At 37.6% G+C, this 21,068-nt stretch overlaps 1 protein-coding gene across 7 annotated transcripts in view; it reads right to left on the reverse strand.

Annotated features, from left to right (window-relative positions):
- The window catches only part of PTPRA (protein tyrosine phosphatase receptor type A), a 167,530-nt gene that overhangs the window by 61,760 nt on the left and 84,702 nt on the right, over positions 1 to 21,068 (reverse strand). For all 7 annotated transcript variants that reach the window (XM_070247791.1, XM_023626218.2, XM_070247789.1 and 4 more), the window contains one exon: positions 460 to 538. In XM_070247791.1, the coding sequence (XP_070103892.1) occupies positions 460 to 532 (73 nt within the window). In that variant the 5' untranslated portion in view covers positions 533 to 538. The remainder of the gene's footprint in view (positions 1 to 459; positions 539 to 21,068) is intronic.

Genomic DNA, 21,068 nt, shown 5'->3' on the forward strand with positions numbered 1-21,068 from the left:
TACAAAGAATATGATAACTCAAAAGTTATGAGGCACAAAGAAGCAAGCCTTAATAAACTCTCAAACACCTGGAGACTGAACAAAGATCAGATACACAAACACGCACACTTTTATTTAATGCTGGATCGTTCCTATCACCTCCAAAGGGCTAGTGCTAAGGGAGAAAGAAACCAGATTAGTCCCTCAAAATCAATCTATAGCAACAATTTTCTTTTCTTTTTTTACTTTTCAGGAATGAACACATAATCTCCTTATTTATTTAAAGTAGTATGTGGTATATAGAACAATGCTGAGCATACAACACAACTCAGAGATTTCCAAACACTTATTTTACCATCACTTTTAAGTAATATTTTAATATTTTTCTTCTTTAACAGTACCTAGGTCTTCAAATTTGGGTCATTAAATGTGAAAGCAAAATTCTGTTCCAAATACCAGCCTTATCAAATGACAGTTTACCTGTGGTAGCATTGTTGGCACTGACATGCATCAGACCACTGCCAAGCAGAACAAAAATGAACCAGGAATCCATGCTGACCTGGAAAATAGAAAGTCATGTTAGATAAGGTCCTATGTTCTTGTAATTACGTCCAAACTACTCAGCAAAGGAGTATTTTAGGCAAAATCTTCCCAGCTATTAAAAAGTGCACAAAGGACCAAGGATCTTTTGGGAGTCTGATAGGCACATTTCTCCAGGAATCCAACTACCTAACTGAATCTTTACACAAATATAAATAAGACTTAATAAGAACATACTTTTTAGAGCAGTGATTCTCAACATTGACTGCACTTTACAATCACCCAAAGAACTTTAAAAAATTCCCATGCCAGACTACATCTCTCGGGGGTGAGAGCTATGTAGCAGTCCTTTTAAAAAGCTCCTCCAAGAATTGCTACGTGCAGCTTCTCATTCTTCAGAATGAGAAGTTTGGAGAAGGTAGGCTGACTGCATGAATGTACTGCCCTTCAAAGCAGACATTATACAGCAGTTCTCAACCTTTATTCCACCTCAAACCACATCAGAGGGCTGTGGCATATTCCCATTGGTAATAATGGCTCATTCATCCGTTCAGATTTCTGTGCCCTACACCAAACTAAGTACTAGGAAAACAATTGGGAAGCAAGACACTCAAGGTCCCATCTTCAAGGGACTCACAGACTAAAGGTAATTCAATATGGTAATGACTCTCCAAGGGAATCAAGACATGCTTCTCCAAGGGGCACATAAGAATCTCTGAGGGAGGGCGAGGGGGATGCAAGAGGTTCATATACATCCCAAGAGTTTGCCTCTGGTACCACCAGCAACTGTATGAAACAGGGAATTGGGTTTGGGAGGTGACCTTCCCAAGGTGCAGCCATACAAGGTTTGACTGTTTTCCTACTCTTCCAACCTGACAATAATCCAAATTTGGGAAAGCATACAATTCCCTCCATAAGGGTTAGGAGTTGGAAGGCTGATTATTGTATATGTATACATGTCTATTCTTGATAAATCAATAGGAAATGGTTTGGGGAAAAATTATGTATTTGAGGGAAGGGGATTGGACCATCATTTCATTCCACATACCAAAATAAAATCCAAATGAGTTGAAGAATTAAATGCCTAAAAACACATTTTAAATGGAATAAATACGTGAATAATGAGTTCATGAAATAATGAATAGGTGAGCTCAGGATGAGGAAGGATTTTCTAAACATAAAGCCAATATAAGAAATCACAAAGCAGGGCCGGCCCCGTGGCCAAGTGGTTAAGTTCATGTGTTCCGCTTTGGTGGCCAGGAGTTCACTGGTTTGGATCCTGGGCATGGACTTATGTACCACTCATCAAGCCATGCTGTAGCAGCATCCCACATAGAGGAACCAGAATGACTTAAAACTAGGATACACAACCATGTACTGGGGCTTTGGGGAGGGGAAAAAGAAAAGAAATTACAAAAGAAAAAAATGGAATATCTGACAATAGAAAAAATAAAAGCTACTAAATGTAAAAGAAATCAATCATAAACAATGTTCATGGATAAGAAGGCTCAATATTGTCAAGATATCAGTTCTTTCCAACTTGGTCTATAGATTCAACACAATCTCAATCAAAATCCTAGCAAGTTATTTTGTGGATATCAACAAATTGGTTCTAAAGTTTATATACAGAGAAAAAAGATTGAGAATAGCCAATTCAATATTGAAGAAGAACAACAAAGTCAGAAGACAAACACTACTCAACTTCAAGACTTCTTATAAAGCAATAATAATCAAGACTGTGTAGTGTTGGTGAAAGAATAGACAAATGGATCAACGGAACAGAAGACAGAGCCCAGATATAGACCCACAAAAATACAGTCACTTGATCTTTGACAAAGGGGCAAAGGCAATATAATGGAGTCTTTTCAACAAATGGTGCTGCAACAATTGGGCATACACATGCAAAAAAATAAAATCTAGACACAGAACTTACACTCTTCACAAAAATTAACTCAAAATGGATCATAGACCTAAACGTAAATGCAAAACCATAAAACTCCTAGAAGACAACATAGGAGAAAACCTAGATGACCTTAGTTATGGCGATGACTTTTAAGATACAACACCAAAGGCATGACCCATGAAAGAAATAATCAGTAAGGTGGACTTCATTCAAATTAAAAACTTTTGCCCTGCTAAAGACACTGTCAAGAGAATGAGAACACAAGCAATGGACTAGGAGAAAATGTTTGCAAAGGACACATCTGCTAAAGAACTGTTATCCAAAATAAAGAGCTCTTCTAACTCAAAAATAATAAAACTATCAACCCAATTAAAAAATAGTCAAAAGAAGATATACAGATGAAAATAAGCATACAAAAAGATGTTCCACAACATATGTCATTAGTGAACTGCAAATTAAAACAATGTGATACCACTACACACCTATCAGAATAGCCAAAATCCAAAACACTTGACAACATCAAATCCTGGTGAGGATGTGGAACACGAACTCTCATTCACTGCTGGTAGGAATGCAAAATGGCACAGTCACTTTGGAAGACAGTTTGGCGATTTCTTATAAAACTAAACATACTCTTAGCATATGATCCAGCAATCTAGCTGCCTGGCATTTACCCACAAGAGTTGAAAACTTACGTCCACACAAAAAACCTGCACACAGACGTTTACAGCAGCTTTATTTATAATTGCCAAAACTTGGAAGCAACCAAGATGTCCTTCAGCAGGTGGATGGATAAATAAACTGTAGTACATCCAGACCATGGAATATTATTCAGCACTAAAAGGAAATGAGCTATCAAGCCACGAAGAGACATGGAGGAACCTTAAATCCCTATTACTAAGTGAAAAAAACCAATCTGAAAAGGCTACATACTGTATAATTCCAGCTATACGACATTAAAAAGGCAAGAAGACTACAGAGATAGTGAAAAGATCAGTGGTTGTGGGATTAAGGAGGCTGGAGGGAACAAATAAGTGGAGCAGAGAGGATTTTAAGGGCAGTGAAACTATTCTGTATGCTAATACAATGGTGGATATACGTCATTATACGTTTGCCCAAACCCATAGAATATACAACACCAAAAGTGAACCCTAATGTAAACTATGGACTTTGGGCGACGATATGTCAATATAGGTTCATCAACTGTAATAAATGTACCACTGTGGTGCAGGATGTCAATAGTGGGGGTGATTGTGTGTGTGTGTGGGAGGGGGCAGAGAATATTTGAGAACTCTCGATACTTTCTGCTCAATTTTGCTGTAAACCTAAAACTGTTCTTTAAATAAGTTTATTTTTTTTTAAAGAAAAAAGGAACGAACTTGGAAAATGGTCATAAGTAAGACAAAGGATTAAAACAAGAACTCATATCAATATAGAAAACATTAAGACTCCAATTTTGAAAAATCTGAAGAACCTAAACAGTAAATTTACAGAAGAGAAAAATAAACAGCTAAAAAAAATACACAAAAAAGTGTTGACCATCCCCACTAAGTAAAGGAATATAATGATGAGGTAGCATTTTTACTTTCCAAATCAGAAAAAATCAATCATATGAAATATTCATTGCTAGCCAGAGTCATATGAAAAGGACTCAACTAGGGGTGGGAATGTCAATTAGCCTACAATAACAAACTCCTTTCCAGAAAGGTTATACAAAAATCTGAAGGACATGAAGGCCTGAGGACCACTGTCTGGACACAGGCTGGCATGTCAGCTCTGATGTGCGCCTTTCATTTGTGTTGGAGGCCACCTCTTCAGAGGGATCCGCTCGGGCAGCTGGAGGCAGTGGAGTCCGTCACACCAGTGGTGGTGTGCATATCCAGCCCCGATACAGGCACTTCCCCCAGCTGACCAGATCCTAAGTGATCCAGGCAGAGTTGTTCAGTGCAACCATGCGGTTCTGGATTCTCTGGTGCTTTTGGCATGACTCAGATGCTGGGCTGGATGACCTTCCACATCCAGATCCTTCCCAGTAGATGGATGAAGAACTAGGCCTCCTTCCTGATGATGAAGACTTAAAGTGTAGACTCAGCTCTTTACAAGAGCCAAGTGAGAATTTCAAGAAATTACAGACTTCATATTGTACATTAAAATTGTAAATTAACGTGTTTTGGTTAAGAATGAAAAAAACCCATTACTTTCTGACCCGTTTCCACAGTTCTATTATTAAGTAAATGTAAAAACAATCCAAAAAGTAAAAGTAGAAACAATTCAAATACCCAACAATAGGGAAAATCTGAAAAAGATTTCTTGAAATGTTATGTTGTCATTTAAGATAATATATTGTTACTATTCAAAATGCAATACGCAAAGAATTTAAGAAAATGCAACGAACCCTTCATTTTTTTAAGCTAGAAGAAAAAGCCAGACCAAAACTCAATATAACACATGATCTCAACTAAATTTATATATGCATATGAATGTATACGCATGAAAGTAAGATTGGAAGGTAAAATCTTCTATAAACACTTTGGGCATATAGCATTTTAGATTTTTATTTTCTTCTATATATATTTCACTTTATTTCCAAAAAATTTCAAATAAAAAGCATGATCTTTTTATAAATAAAAGAAAGTTAAAAAGAAAATAGATTTCACAACAGAGTATGAACATAAGAAGCAAAACTAAAAGAAGGAAAGTATAGAAGAAAGGTGTACCTGAAGCGAAAGCATGTAAGGGAAAGAACAAATGCATAAAGGGTGGCAGGTTGCAGAGGATTTGTATGTGTAAACTAGTGAGACATGTCAGAATTGAAGAAGATCCACGTCACTAACAGTTACATCCACATACCACAACCAGGAAAACCATACTGAAGGCCTCATTCTTCCCAGAGGATACAAAGACCCTCAGGCAAATTCCTGTAACTTCCTGACCCCCTGGCTAAACTGCAACCACACCTATGCTTACTTCCTCTCTCCAGTCTCCAGTCTTCTGTTCCAAGCATCCCAGAGCTGCACGTCAGGAAGTAGAGCTGAGGTTTCCTCACTCCTCAAGGATGCCATGTGCAAACCATTCTTCCTGGAGCCTGCTCTAATAGTCCCTGTTCTTAATGGTTTTTTTGCCTAATAATTTCCTGGTACTCCCTTGGCACTGGACGTTGGAATGTGGCTCACAGATTTCTTCCCATCCCCAAGTCCTGATATTCTCCTGGAAGACCATTCAACATCCTCACAGGCACCACAATTCACATCTGGGCTAGCCTCCGAGTTCCCTGACTTCTTCAACTCCAACAACCTTACACCTCTACTCCACTTGGGCATCCATGACAACGGCTGCACTCTAGATTCTCTCATCACCAGGAAAAGCCCTCATACCCAATCTTACCTTCCCTCTCTCCAACCTCACTCCCTACACTTGCAGTTCTCTCTCTGTTATGTCTACTACACCTAGGTTCTCTGATCTCACCCAGGCTTTTGGTCCCTGGAACCCCTCTCTGATTTTCTTTCCAGTATCTCTGTTCTGTCTGTATTTCCTTCTCTAGCTAACCAAGGAACAATGTCAGTTCAATCACTCCCTTGTTACTTTCCTAAATTCCTTTGCTACACTGTTCTTCTATCAAGCCTACATGGGAAACAAAACGGAACAAAACAAAACACGCAATCCTGAACTAAACTGTCAGCCCTACACTTGGATTGTCAAATGCTACATAAGAAAATCAAACAACTCATAAGGTTGATATCACTATTTCTGCCTCAGTGGAACACTGAATACTTTCTGCAATCCTTCTCTATTTCCCTACTCAGCTCTCTCTTCAATTTTCCACAGCAGTGATTTCAAAGGACCTCTTCTCCTCTCCAACCATCTTCCTCACATATCCTTGGCTGGTGGCCTTGCTTTCACTTCAAAGAAAACAGAAGCAGTTGGAATGGGACATCCTTAACTTCCAGTCACCATATCTATAAATTTCCTCCTTCTCTTCAATTCTTCCCAAGAACCTCAGTCCCTTAGGAACTTTGCCCTGTGATCCTCAACAACCATCTCCTAGCTTTAACTCTTTCCTCTCATACCAGCATTTAAACACAATTAAGAATTTTTCAAAGAAAAGAAAAACTCCTTTGAATCTACACCAATCCTCCAGCTAGCATTCTCTCTACTCCACGTCGCAGCCAAATTTCTAGAAAGAGTTGTCTCCATGGCAATCTGGCTTCATTTCCCACCATTCTACTAAAACAAATACTTTTATATTTTTAAAGAATGAAATCTTTAAAAATATTTCCAACTCGTTTACAAAGATCTAATTTTCCTAACATATAAAAGACTCCTGCAGTATATAAAAAGAAGCCCAACAATCCAAAAGAAAAATGGGCAAGAGATATGAAACAGACAATTCACAGAAAACCTCTTAAACATATTAAATATATATTCCCTTAAATATATGAAAAGATGCTCAACCTCACTCAAGATCAGAGAAAGCCAAATTAAAGCTATACTGCAATATCATTTTTCACCTATCAGATAGGCAAATATAAAAAAATTTAACAACACTGCACTGACAAGGGTTTGAGTAAACAAGTATTCTCATAAGATTTGTAAATATTTTTTAGAAATACGAAAGCACAAACCCTTTGACACAATTCTACATGAGAACTTTACAGATATACCCCTACTTTTAAGGTGGCCTACAAGGTAATTCAATGCAACATTGTTTGCAATAAAAAAACATTGGAAATAACTTAAATGTTTACCAGTGGGAGAGCAGAACACAATTAAATAAATTACGGCATATTCCTAAAATGGAATACTATGCAGCTGTTATACAGAATGAACAGGCTTTTTTTTTTTTCCTGAGGAAGATTAGCCCTGAGCTAACTGCTGCCAATCCTCCTCTTTTCTCAGAGGAAGACTGGCCCCAAGCTAACATCCATGCTCATCTTCCTCTACTTTATATGTGGGACGCCTACCACAGCATGGCGTGCCAAGAGGTGCCATGTCCGCACCCAGGGTCTGAACCAGCAAACCCTGGGCCACCGAAACAGAACATGCAAACTTAACCACTGTGCCACCGGGCCCTCCCCTGAAGAGACTTTTTGCAGATCATTTCCTTTCAGTCCACAAGACACTTCTAACTATGAACCATTTAAAAAATAACTTTTACAAAAAATTAAATTAAAATTCACAGGTTGAAAAGCCCACTGGTAGGTATTTCTTTCTTCACCACACCCCCCCTCTCTCCCCATACATCACACCCACCCACCCACGCAAGCAGACTCACACTCACAGCCACACATGACCTCTTTGTGGTTAAATCCCTCGATCTCTCTCTGTCACATCTGATTTATTGATACCCCATTCTCTCCCAAATTCCTCTCTTCCTCATACTTCTCTCTGACTGAAGATTTTAAAAGCTGGTTCTACGATGAAGGTCTAGCCTCGATACTGAGTGGTGAATCTGAAGGAAACATGCACTATCAAAAGTCCGAAGGAGTCCAGCCCTGCCAGCTATAGTCTGCATGATGTTGGAAACCCTGTGCACACATTCTCATAGTGGGAATTTCTGCCCTGTCACAGTATGATTTTTAGCATGAGCTACTATTTGTGATTCTTTTATTTTAAAAATTAGTTTGTCTGAAAGCTTCTTATATAACTAAACATACACCTACAGGATGATCCAGTAATTCCATTCCTATATATTTACCCAAGAGAAATAAAAACATATGTCTACAAAAAGACTAACATAATAATGTTTGTAATAACAAAAAAACTGAGAACCCAGGTAACCATCAATAAGAGAATATTTAAACAAACTGGTATTTTCTCACAATGGAATATTACTCAGCAATGAAAATGAAAGAATTACTGATACACAACAACATGAATCCAAAAACCATGCTTCGTGAAAAAAGCCTTACACAGAAGAGCCTATAACGTATGATTCCATACATATGAAGTTCTGGAACAAGCAAAACTAATCCACGGTGGAAAAAATCAGAATAATGGTTGCCTGGGAAAGAGATGGAGGATTTACTGGAAAGGAACATGAGGGTACTTCCTGGATACTAGTAATATCCTGTATCTTGACAGGGAATTGGGTTGCATGGTGTATGCATTTTTCAGAACTCACTGAATGATAACAATATTTGTGCATTTCACCATAACTAAATTTCACCTCTAAAAAAGACGCCACCCATAAACAAACATTGTAAATGATATGCATGTTTAAGTATTTGGGAAGAAGTGTACTGATACATGCAGTTTACTCTGAAATACATTAAAAAGAATACGAATTGACAGATCAGTAAAGAGACAGACACATGATAAAACAAGTACAGATGTTAATTGTAGAATCTAGGTGGTAGGTATAAAATTTTCTCAACTTTTCTTATATTTGAAATTTTTTATAATGAAAGGCTAATAAAATAATCAGTTCAGGGAGAATTGGCATTTTATGATATTAAATTTTATAATCCCGGGACACAGTATTTTCTCCATTTACTTAATTTATGGTATTCCTCAAAGTGTTAATGTATTTTTTGTCATATTTACTTCTTCCTGTATTTATTCTCGATTACTTTACATGATGTAACCATTGTGAGTGGAATCTTTTTATTTTTTTAAATTTCAGGCTTAGTGAGGTATAACTGACATGAAATTGTAAGATATTTAAAGTGAACATTGTGGTGATTTGATATACATACACCTTGTGAAAGGACTCCCCCCATCTAGTTACTTAACACATTCATCTTTTTTTTTCTTTTGCTGAGAACATTTAAGTTATACTCTTAGCAAATTTCAATTGCACGATACAGTGATATCAACCATAGTTATCATGTGTTACATTAGATCCTGAGACCTTTTTGTCTTCTACTTGAAATGAATGGAATCTTTTAATGTTATTTATTAAAAGGTTGCTTTTGTTATATAGGAAAGACACTAGTTCTCTACCCCCCTACTGAAATTATAAACTACTTAAAAAAAAAAAAGAAGTAAAGCATGCTCATTACAAGAAATACAAACAGAACAGAGAGATATAAAGCAAAATTAAGTCTCGTTCACCTCCTGCCAGTCCCATTTCCCAAAAGTGATCACTAAATATTTTCTTCTGTACCTTTTAGAAATTTCCTATATTATACCACCATATACCTACCTATACGTTAAAAAATACATATATTTATATATATACACACATATATAGGATCATATTACACATACTGTCTACAGCTTGCATTTTTACTTAAATAAAAAATCCTGGACATTTTCCACATCAATACATCTAGCTACCTTTCTTTCCAATGGCTGCACAGTGTTTCATCATATGGATACATCACAATTATTTTAACCAGTCTTTCTGCTCGCTTTTGAAGAGTAAGAGTTAATTACTTATGATTTCCGCCCCTATTCCCTATATTACCTTCGATTAGCCAAGAGTGGCCTGAGTAAAGATAGAATTATATATTCCAGGAAAGTCAAAATAATGAAAGTAACGCAAGTTTATACATTGTTCATTTTTCAAAAAGCACTTGAGAATCATAAACCTTTAGTTAACTGTGAACATAGAACAACTGAGCAGAGAGGTGTTGGGAGATGAGTCATGAAGTCCGGGCAGTTCCCTAATTTATTGGACACTCGCATTCACATTGTATTCTCTCTCTTACCCCACCTCACCCAGACAAAGGAGCAATATACAGTCCTTCTTTCATTACAAAAACATTTCTTACTTAAAAAAACATTATTTCTACTGCACAGACATTAGGATGCTCAGTCAGGAAAGTTTAACATTCAAATAACATATGAAAACCAAGAGCCATCAGCAATACTTAAAAGCCCAAGGATAAATGACAAACGAAGTTCTGAAAAATAATAGCTGTTGTTTTTCCGATGCCTGAATGTCTAAGAACATTTCCTAAATATTCTCAAAATTCAAATTCAGCATAATAGATCTGAGACATTCTCCAGGGATACATGTAAAGTGTCTGAATTCTGCAGTGGGAACATGGATGGTGGGCAGTGCCCACTGGTTGTTATATCATTCACATTTGCCCTTCCATCTCAAAGCCAAGTCTGCACTGAGCACTTTGAACACCTTCTCTCACTAATCCTCCTCAACCCTATGATGCTGATATTGGTGGTACTGCAACTTTCCTATGTTGTGTACCCTTGTGTGTCGGGGGGGGCGGGGACAGGACAGTGGCGGGGGGGCCTCTCTTGAACTGCATAAACCTTGACTGTTAAATTCATAAACAATCAATTATACATGTTTACACGCACTTAGTGGTAAACCACCTGAAATATATATCCTACACCTGACATGAAGGAACCATTCATGGGCATTCTGAGTATCTGTTAGAGAAAGATTCCTTTGGCTTCTGGCCAAAGAGAAACGTTCCTTACCTGGACATACACTCCCTGTCAATGAACCCTGAGATCCTGAGAGACATACTATCCTCATCACCTTAGAGTTAGGAGAGAAAGAAGAAAGAAAACTGAGTGCTAGTACTAAGGAAAACATGCCCATTCCTCAGCTAGGTGTGGACAAGTGACTAAATTCTGGCCAAGGAAATATAAGCTAAAGTGTATTATGAGATCTCTAGGAAGGTGGTTTAAAAGGAAGAGAGTGAATCTTTTTTCCCTGACCTCTCTCCTGTGGAATTTAGGTGTGACAATTAGAGTCCCAGCAGCCATCATGAACCCTGAAATGACTTTGACCATAGCAGAATAGAGAGCTAGAAAGAGACAGTTCTGTGATGACACTGTTGAACTGCCATACGAGCCCTGCTTACTTTCAGGTTTCGGATATACAAGAAAGAAATAAACCTATTTTATTTTCTGATATATGCAACCAACCCCAATCCTGATACAGCTAGTTATAAGGAATAAGAAGACCAACTCCTAAAGTTATGACTTGTGATGATCTAGGAATGGAAATGATGAGGGTGCTCTGGAATGCATTTTTCTCAGTCCTCTAAGTTAGTAAGTACAATGCTGCATACATCTGCTAAAGAAAAACTGTTACAAGGAATCAATATTATGAAGTCCCCACTAGCAAGGGAGAAGCTCAGCTGACCTGCACTTTCTCAAGTTTAAACTTTGGCTGTGATAGCTTCCATTAAGAATCCATTTATTCAAAATTAAGCATTTAATATTCAATACATTAGCACTGATAAAATATTCAAGTGTCATGCACATTTATCTCAACATCCAGCATTTTAGCTCAGTTAAATCTCACAGCAACTCTACAAATTAGATACTTCTCTTACTCCCACTTTGCAGGTAAAGAAACTGAGAGATGGTCACATAACTGGTAAGTTGTGGAAGGAGAATTCAAATCCAGGACTACCTAACTTTTCTTCACGTGTCTTATCACCATTTGATCCTTCAAAAGTTTCAAGACTAATGAAGAAACAGATAGATCTTCCTAATGCCAACTAAAACTAATTGATAATTATTTCCATTTGACAGAGTTCTAAACAAAGGGGCAGTGATTTTTTAAAATGTGCTCATGTAAATCAACCACTGATTTTCAGATATTCAATATATATGACTGTTCAAGTACTAGTCTTGATTTTAAGTAAACTCACTTCTTGCAGACATGAAGCCCTCTGAGGGAAAGATACGCATTCAACTCTCAGCCTCATTGAGGATGTCTCCCAGGTGTGGGATAAACGAAGAAGCGACAGCTAGGAGTGTTAACTTCTGCCCTGGGCCTTCTCTTAAAACTTTTCAGGTTCTCTGATTTGAAGAAAAGGCACCTAGAAGGAGTGTTCAGTTCCTTCAGCTAATTGTTCACTCAATCAACATTATTTTATTTATTACTGAGAACAAAAACTATTTTCACAGCTACAATCCTTGGTTGCGTGCTATGTGTAGGTCCTCGTACTAGGCATTCTATGTACCTTAACCTATTTAATCCTCACAACCAGCTTATGAGTTAGATATTCTTTCCATTCTACAGATGAAGAATCTAAAGATCATAGAGGAATTTGCTCAAGGCCACATACCTAATGAGAGGCTATCAGGATTCAAACTCAGGGTTTTTAAAACTCCAGAGCTCATGTTCTTCCCTTCATGCTTCACCAAATATTGGGACTACACAGACAGATTAGACATGGACATTATCAGCAAGTAGTTCACTAAGCAGTAACGAGGTGCAAATAAACTATTTATTCAAACCCTGAATTACCACCTGCCATACATAATATTAGTCAATTAAGACTAAGGTGAGGTGGTGAAATTGCAGAACAAAGAACGAATTTTCAGGGGAGGTAATGCTTGAGCCGAACTTGGCAGGAATAAAGAGTAGTGAGCCAAGAGAAGGGTCAGAACAGTCTTTTAAGCACAGAGAACTGGAAGTTTGTAAAAGTCTATCCGGTTCCAGGAATGATAAAGAGCTGGGCAAGGGAATTGAGCAGGACCTCAATAAATACCTGTTAAATGAATGTGAAAATGGCAGACTTGAAAGACTGGGGTCTGTGAGGCTATGTGGAGGAAATGAAGGAGATGAGGCTAGAGGAAGCAGCAATCAGATCATGAAGGGGCCTGTAGGCCACAATAAAAAGTTCTGACTTTCCAGTGAACACACTGAAGAACCAGCAAAGACTTCAGCACAGGGAGGTTGATCAGACCAATTTGGATTTTAGAAAAACTGATTGACAGCAGGTGGAGGATCAACTGGTGAGGCTGAGATTAGGAGGGTTGCTGACTGAAGCCTTCAGAAGTAATCTGGCCAATAAATGAGAAGAGCTCAGAGCAGGGCAGGAATATACAGAGGAGATGACAAGAGAATTTATGGAGGCAGAATGGAAGACTTAACAATGAGATGCCAGAGGTAAGGAAGGCGCAGGTATCTGACTTAGGTGAATCGCAATGCTATAAGCAGGAGGAGGCATGCTTTGGGACATACCATGGGGAAGGTGATAAGCTTAGTACTGACCATGGAGAATATGCAGTACTACAGTACATGTAGTACCTACACAGGGCAGGGGTGGAGGGTAGGAGAAGGGGCAGAATGGCAGGCAGGCAATGACAGAACAGCTGCCAGGGAAGTCAGGCAGTAAGCCAAAGAAAGGAAGAAGAAAGCTATAAAAGGGGGAGAAAAGCAGCAATGAGCCAGGCAGGAGACATCTGACAAGCACCGGGCGCAGGAGTAGGTGGGTGTTGATGAGTAGAAAAATGATACATGCCACCGAGGGAGGGTGGAGTAGGAACAACACACTGAATACTTGCCCATGAGAGAAAAGAGCTTGAGAAACTGCTGAAGGGCTTCTGAAGAAGTATTAGAACACCAGAAATCAACCTTCATTATAAACCTTCTCTTGAGAAAGGAAACATGATAGAGAAGTCTAAAACAAAGGGAAGAGGACCCCCTGAAATTAGCAGGAATCTGAGGCCCAGAAGAGCAGCTTGCTTCCATAAGTGAAATTATATAAAGAATCGGGACCACTAAGGCTATGAAACAGATTGTTAAATTCTACTGCTTTAACTTTTACTTCAGTTGGGGGTCTGGAGACAGAGGAGCCTGGAGGCAGGGAGGTCAACTAGATTACTTCAGTAATACAAAATAATTCGGTATAAATTTATATTGCAGATTAATGAAGGCAAAGAACAATATGGAAAAGTATTTATTCTGCTTAAAACGTACCTTGGAATAAACTATCAGATATATGAAACCAAAGTATAGTACAAGGCTATATGCTTTAAAAACCAGGGACAATTTTGAAAAAGAAGAATAAAATGCAAGGAATCCATCAACCCAATGTTAAGGCTACCAAAATTAAGACAGTGTGGTATTAGCAAAGGGTTAAACATACAGATCTATAGACTTAAACAGAGAACTGGAAAGATTCACTCAAATATGCCCAAATAATTTTTGACAAAGGTGAAAAGGCAATTCAATGAAGGAAAGATAGCCTTTTCAAAAAATGCTGCTGAGAAAACTGGATATACTCATTCAAAGAATGAAGCTGGACCCCCACCTTACACCACATACAAAAAGTAACTCAAAATGGATCAAAGACCTAAACATAAGAGCTAAGACTATAAAACTCCTACAAGAAAATATAGAGAAAAGGCTCCATGACATCAAATTTGGCGATGATTTTTTAAATATGACACCAAAAACACTTACAACAAAATAAAAAAATAGATAAGCTAAACTTCATCAAAATCAAAAACTTCTGCTGAAACTCTCACTGTTCACAGACATGATTTTATATATAGAAAGCCCTAAAGAATCCACAATAAAACTATTAGAAATAATCAACAATTACAGCAAAGTTGCAGGGTACAAAATCAAGTAACAAAAATCAGTTTCATTTCTATACTCTAATAACGAACTAACAGAAAGAGAACTCAAGAACACAATCTCATTTACAATAGCCACAAAAAGAATAAAATATCTAGGAATAAATTTAACCAAGAAGGTGAAGGACCTATACAATGAAAACCGTAAGACTTTTTTTTTTTGAGGAAGATTAGCACTGAGATAACATCTGCTGGCAATCTTCCTCTCTTCCTGCTGAGGAAGGCTGGCCCTGAGCTAACATCCATGCCCATCTTCCTCTACTTTATATGTGGGACGCCTACCACAGCATGGCTTGCCAAGCAGTGCCATGTCCACACCTGGGATCCGAACTGGCAAACCCCGGGTCACCAAAGCGGAATGTGTGCACTTAACCGCTGCGTCACCGGGCCGGCCCCTATAAAACATTATTGAAAGAAATTGATGACAACATAAAGAAATGGAAAGATTCCATGTACATGGACTAGAAGAATAAACAGTTAAAATGTCCATACTACCTAAAGCTATCTACAGATTCAATGCAATCCCAAACACAATCCCAACGACATTCTTCACAGAAATAGAACAAAGAATCCTAAAATTCATATGGGGCAACCAAAGACCCCGAATAGCAAAAGCAACCCTGAGAAAAAAGAACAAAGCTGGAGGCATCACAATCCCTGACTTCAAAATATATTACAAAGCTATAAGAATCAAAACAGCATGGTACTGGTACAACAGACACACAGATCAATGGAACAGAATTGAAAGCCCAGACAAAACCACACATCTAGGGAGAGCTAATCATCGACAAAGGAGGTAAGAATGGAGAAAGGAAAGTCTTTTCAATAAATGGTCTTGGGAAAACTGGACAGCCACCTGTAAAAGAATGAAAGTAGATCATTATCTTACACCATATCCAAAAATAAACTCAAAATGGATCAAAGACTTGAAGCTAAGACCTGAAACCACAAAACTTCTAGAAGAAAATATAGGCAGTAAACTCTTTGACATTGGTCTTAGAAGGATCTTTTTGAATACTATGTCTACTCGGAGAGAAGAAACCAAAGAAAAAATAAACAAGTGGGACTTCATCAGACTAAAGAGCCTCCACAAGGCAAGGGAAACCAGGGTCAAAACGAAGAAAATCCACCAATTAGGAGAAAATATTTGCAAATCATGTATCTGACAAGGGGTTAATTTCCATAATATATAAAGAACTCACACAACTCAACAACAAAAAAAACCAAACAACCTGATCAAAATATGGACAGAGGATACGAACAGATCTTTCTCCAAAGAAGATATACAGATGGCCAACAGGCACATGAAAAGATGTTCAACATCACTAATCATGAGGGAAATGCAAATCAAAACTACACTAAGATATCACCTTATACCCATTAGAATAGCTATAATAACTAAGACAAAAAATAACAAATGCCAGAGAGGTTGTGGAGAAAAGGGAACCCTCATACACTGCTGGTGGGAATGCAAACTGGTGCAGCCACTATGGAAAACAGTATGAAGATTTCTCAAAAAACTAAAAATAGAAATACCATATGACCCAGCTATACCACTGCTGGGTATTTAACCAAAGAACATGAAATCAACAACTCAAAGAGACTCATGCACCCCTGTGTTCATTGCAGCATTATTCACAATAGCCAAGATGTGGAAGCAACCCAAGTGCCCATCAGACTGATGACTGGATAAAGAAGATGTGGTGTGTACACACACATACACACACACACACACACACACACACACACACACAATGGAATACTACTCAGCTACAAAAAAGACAAAATCATCCCATTAGCAACCACATGGATGGACCTTGAGGGTATTATGTTAAGTGAAATAAGCCAGATAGAGAAAGACAAACACCATATGATTTCAGACATACGTGGAAGATAAATACATGGACACAGAGAAGTGTTTAGTGTTTACCAGGGGGAAGTGGGGATGGGGGGTGGACATAAAGGTTGAAGGGACACTCCTATATGGTGACTGACAATAATGTAAAACTGAAATTTCACAATGTTGCAAATTATCATAACTTCAATAAATATATATATAAAACATTAAAAACTTCTGTGTACCAGGGGCTGGCCTGGTGGCACAGAGATTAAGTTTGCATGTTCTGCTTCAGCGGCCCAAGGTTCGCTGGTTTGGATCCTGGGCGCAGACATATGTACCGCTTGTCAAGCCAAGCTGTGGCAGATGTCCCACATAAAACAGAGGAAGACAGGCATGGATCTTAGCTAAGGGCCAGTCTTCCTCAGCAAAAAGAGGAGGATTGGCAGCAGATATTAGCTCAGGGCTAATCTTACTATAAAAAAAAAAAAAAAAAAAAAAAAACTTCTGTGTACCAAAGGACACTATCAACAGAATGAAAAGGAAACTCATGGATGAGAGAAAATATGTGCAAATCACCTATCTGATAAGGAACTGAAAACTAGAATATACAAAGAACTCTTATAACTCAACAACGAAAAGAACAAGCTGGTCAAAAAATGGGCAAAGGACTTGAATAAACATTTCTCCAAAGAAGATACATACAAATGCCAATAAGCATGTGAAAAGATGCTCAACATCACTAATCATTACAGAGATGCAAATCAAAATCATACTGAGATACCACTTCATACCCATTAGGATGGCTATTAGCAAAGAAAAAAGAAAAGAAAGGAACAAGTGTTGACGAGGATGTGGAGAAACTAAAACTCTTGTGCATGGCTGATGGAAATGTAAAACGGTGCATTTGCTGTGGAGAACAGTATGCTGATTCCTCAAAAAATTAAACATAGAATTATCACATAATACAACAATTCTGCTTCTGGGTATATACTCAAAAGAATTGAAAGCAGGGACTCAAACAGATATTTATACAACAATTTTCACAGCAGCATTATTCATAATGGCCAAAGGCGTAAGCAACTCAAGTGTCTACCGACAAACGAACAGATAAACAAAATGTGGTACAGACATAGAATGGAGAATTGTTCAGCCTTAAAGAGAAAATTCTGATACACACTATCACATGGATAACCCTTGAAGACATCATACAGGTGAAATAAGGACAAATATTGTATGATTTCATTTATATCAAGCACATAGAATAGTCAAATTAATAGAGACAAAGTAGAAAGGTGGTTGCCAGGGGTAGGAGAGAAGGGGAAGTTATTGTTTAATGGGTACAGAGTTGCAGTTGGGGAAAATGAAAAGTTTTGGAGATAGATAGTGGTTACGGTTACCCAACAACATGAATAAACTTAATGCCACAGAACTATACACTTAAAAATGGTTAAAATGGTAAATTTTATGTTATGTATATATTTAGCCACACTTCTTAAAACAACAAGCCACAGACTGGGAGGAAATCTTGCAAAGCATTTATCTGATAAAGGATTGGTATCCAGATATATAAAAAACTCTCAACACTCAACAATAAGAAAACAAGTAACCCAATAAAATAATGGGCAAAAGATTTGAACAGATATTTTCACCAAAGAAGATATATATAAAGCAAACAAGCACATTAAAGAGGCTTCAAATCATTAATCATTAGGGAAATGCAAAGTAAAATACAAGAAACTACTATGTGCCCACTAAAGTGGCTAAAATTAAAAGATCAACGATACCAAGTATTGTCAAGGATATGGAGAAATCAGAACCTTCACACATTGCTGGTGGGAATCTAAAATGGTATAACCATTTTGGAAAATCGCTTGGCAGTTTCTTAAAAAGTTAAACATATACCTACCACATGATCCAGCCATTCGGCTTTTGGGTACTCATCCGAGAGAAAAGGAAATGTATGTCTATGCAAAACTTATACATTAATGTTCACAGAAGCTTTATTTGTAATAGCCAAAAACTGGAAACAACTCAAATGTCCATCAATAGATGACTGGATAAAGAAATTTTGGTATATATCCATATAATGGAGTTCTACGCATCAAAGAGAAGGAATGATCTGTTTATACACACAACAACATGGATGAATCGCAAAATAATTATGCTGAGCAAAAGAAGCAAGACAAAAGAGAGTATATATTTATTTTAAAATGTAGGTTTTAGAGTTATTCAGGTATGGTGAGACCAACAAATCAGATGACTGTCATTGAAAAGATAGTTTGTTACTCACAGTTCTCAAAAGGAGATAACACACCATGCCATGCCATACAGGGGCCACATAGGGAAGCACCAGGGTTAGTCAGGACACAGAAGGAGGTTTCTGCAGGAAGGAATGGGCTGATGCAAGGTAAATAGGTATAGGATTATCTAATTTGAATAATATCAACAGGCTCTGGGGCTTAGAGGCTATCCCTAATTGCCTGGCACCTGGCACTGGGGTGAAGTGATTAGGTGGATGGTGCCCCAGAGTGAGAGAGATCAAAAAGGAGGTGGTTGGGGTATGGGCTCTGGATTGGTTGGTTTGCATACGCAAGGCGTCCTAACAGGTGAGTTGCTGACCATGTCTAGAAAGTGGCTAACCCTGAGAGGGGCAGTCTCTCTAGGGTCAGCAAGGACCCAGATGTCAAAGCATCAGAAACATCAAACATCAGAACATCAGAAATGGTTAATACAATAACACATGATTTCACTTATATAAAACCCTAGAAAATACAATCTAATCTATAGTGACAGAAAACAACTCAATGGTTGCTTGGGGATAGACAAGTAGGCAGGGGCAAGAGGGAGGGATTACAAAGAGGCACAAGAAAACTTTGGGGGGTGATGTATATGTTCATACTCTCTTGATTGTGATAGTTTCACACTGCTGTATGCATACATCGCAACAATAAATTTTACACTTAAAATGTGTACAACTGTATGGCAATTATTATGTTTTCAAAAATTACAGGAATGATAAATAAACACAATGAAAAGAATACATAAAATATACAATATAAATGAAACAAACCCAAACGGTGGTTCTTTGATAAACCAACAAAAACAGATAAAAAGAGAAGGCACAAATTAATATTAAGAATGAAAAGTGGAAATAACTACAGACACAACAGATGAAAACTGAGACTGTTATCAGTCACTATAGGCAAATAATTTTGAAAACTTAAAAGAAATGGACAAATCTCTGGAAAAACATAAAAGTATTTCAGGAAGAAATGAAAAACTGAACATTCTCATAAGTATTAAAGAAGTGGAATGAGAAGTTAAAAATTTTCCCGCAAAGAAAACACATTGGGCCCAGATGATAGGTGAGAAAAAAGACGGAATAATTCCCAACTCATTCTAAGAGATGAGTGAAACCTGGCACTAAAATTGGACAAAAATACTACAAGAAAGGAAATTAGAGGCCCATTTCCACTTAATAATATAGATTCAAAAATCCTAAACAAAATATTAACAAATAGAATCTGGTTAGTGAAAAAAGAACCCATGATCAGTCTGAGTTTACCCAAGGTATACAAGGACATCTTAATATACAGACTAAATATAATTCACCCATATTAAAGAAAATAGATCTAACAATCATGTCAATTAACGTAGAAAAAGCACTGGATTAAAAAAAACATGAATTCATGATATTTTAAAAAACCCTCTTGGGGCAAGCCCCATGGCCAAGTGGCTAAAATTCTGCTCACTCTGCTTCAGCGGCCCGGGTTCACAGGTTCGGATTCTGGATGTGGACCTACTCCATTCGTCAGCCACGCTATGGAGGCATCCCACATACAAAACAGAGGAAGAGTGGCACAGATGTTAGCTCAGGGCTAATCTTCCTCCAGCAAAAAAAACCAAAACACCCTCTTAATGAGGAATAGAAGAAAACTTCCTTAACCCAAAGAACAGTTACCATTTTAAAACAATAACAAACAATAACACTTCATAATTATCATATTCAATGGGGAAACACTGCAAGCATTCCCTTTAAAATCAGGAATAAGACAAGGTGATCCACTATCACTTCTTCTATTCAATAACATATGAGAGGTCCTAGCCTTTGCAACAAGAAAAAGAAATGAGAATCATAAAAATCAGATAGGATAAGATTATTTGTAGGAAATACTATTGTTTACATAGAAAACCCACAAGAACCTACAGGCAAATCACTAGAAATAAGAAGACAGGTTATCAAGGTAACTAGTTATACGATTATTATACCCTAGCAAAAATAACCACTGATTTGCACTCAAGAAAGGGTTGGCTGGTTGTCAGGTTAAGAGAGAAGGAATCATGTGTAAATGCTGATAAGAAGGAATCAGATAGGAAGGTATACAAGAAAGGCAGAAAGAGATAAGAGAACTAGTAGAAAAGTGAGGGAGCTTCAGCGTGACATCTTCAAGATTTCCTGTAAAGTATGTAGCAGAGTCAAAGGCTAAAAAAAGAGGAAATAGTGGGATG

The sequence above is a fragment of the Equus caballus genome, chromosome 22 (genome assembly GCF_041296265.1).
Source record: "Equus caballus isolate H_3958 breed thoroughbred chromosome 22, TB-T2T, whole genome shotgun sequence".
NCBI classification, from domain to species: Eukaryota; Metazoa; Chordata; class Mammalia; order Perissodactyla; family Equidae; genus Equus; species Equus caballus.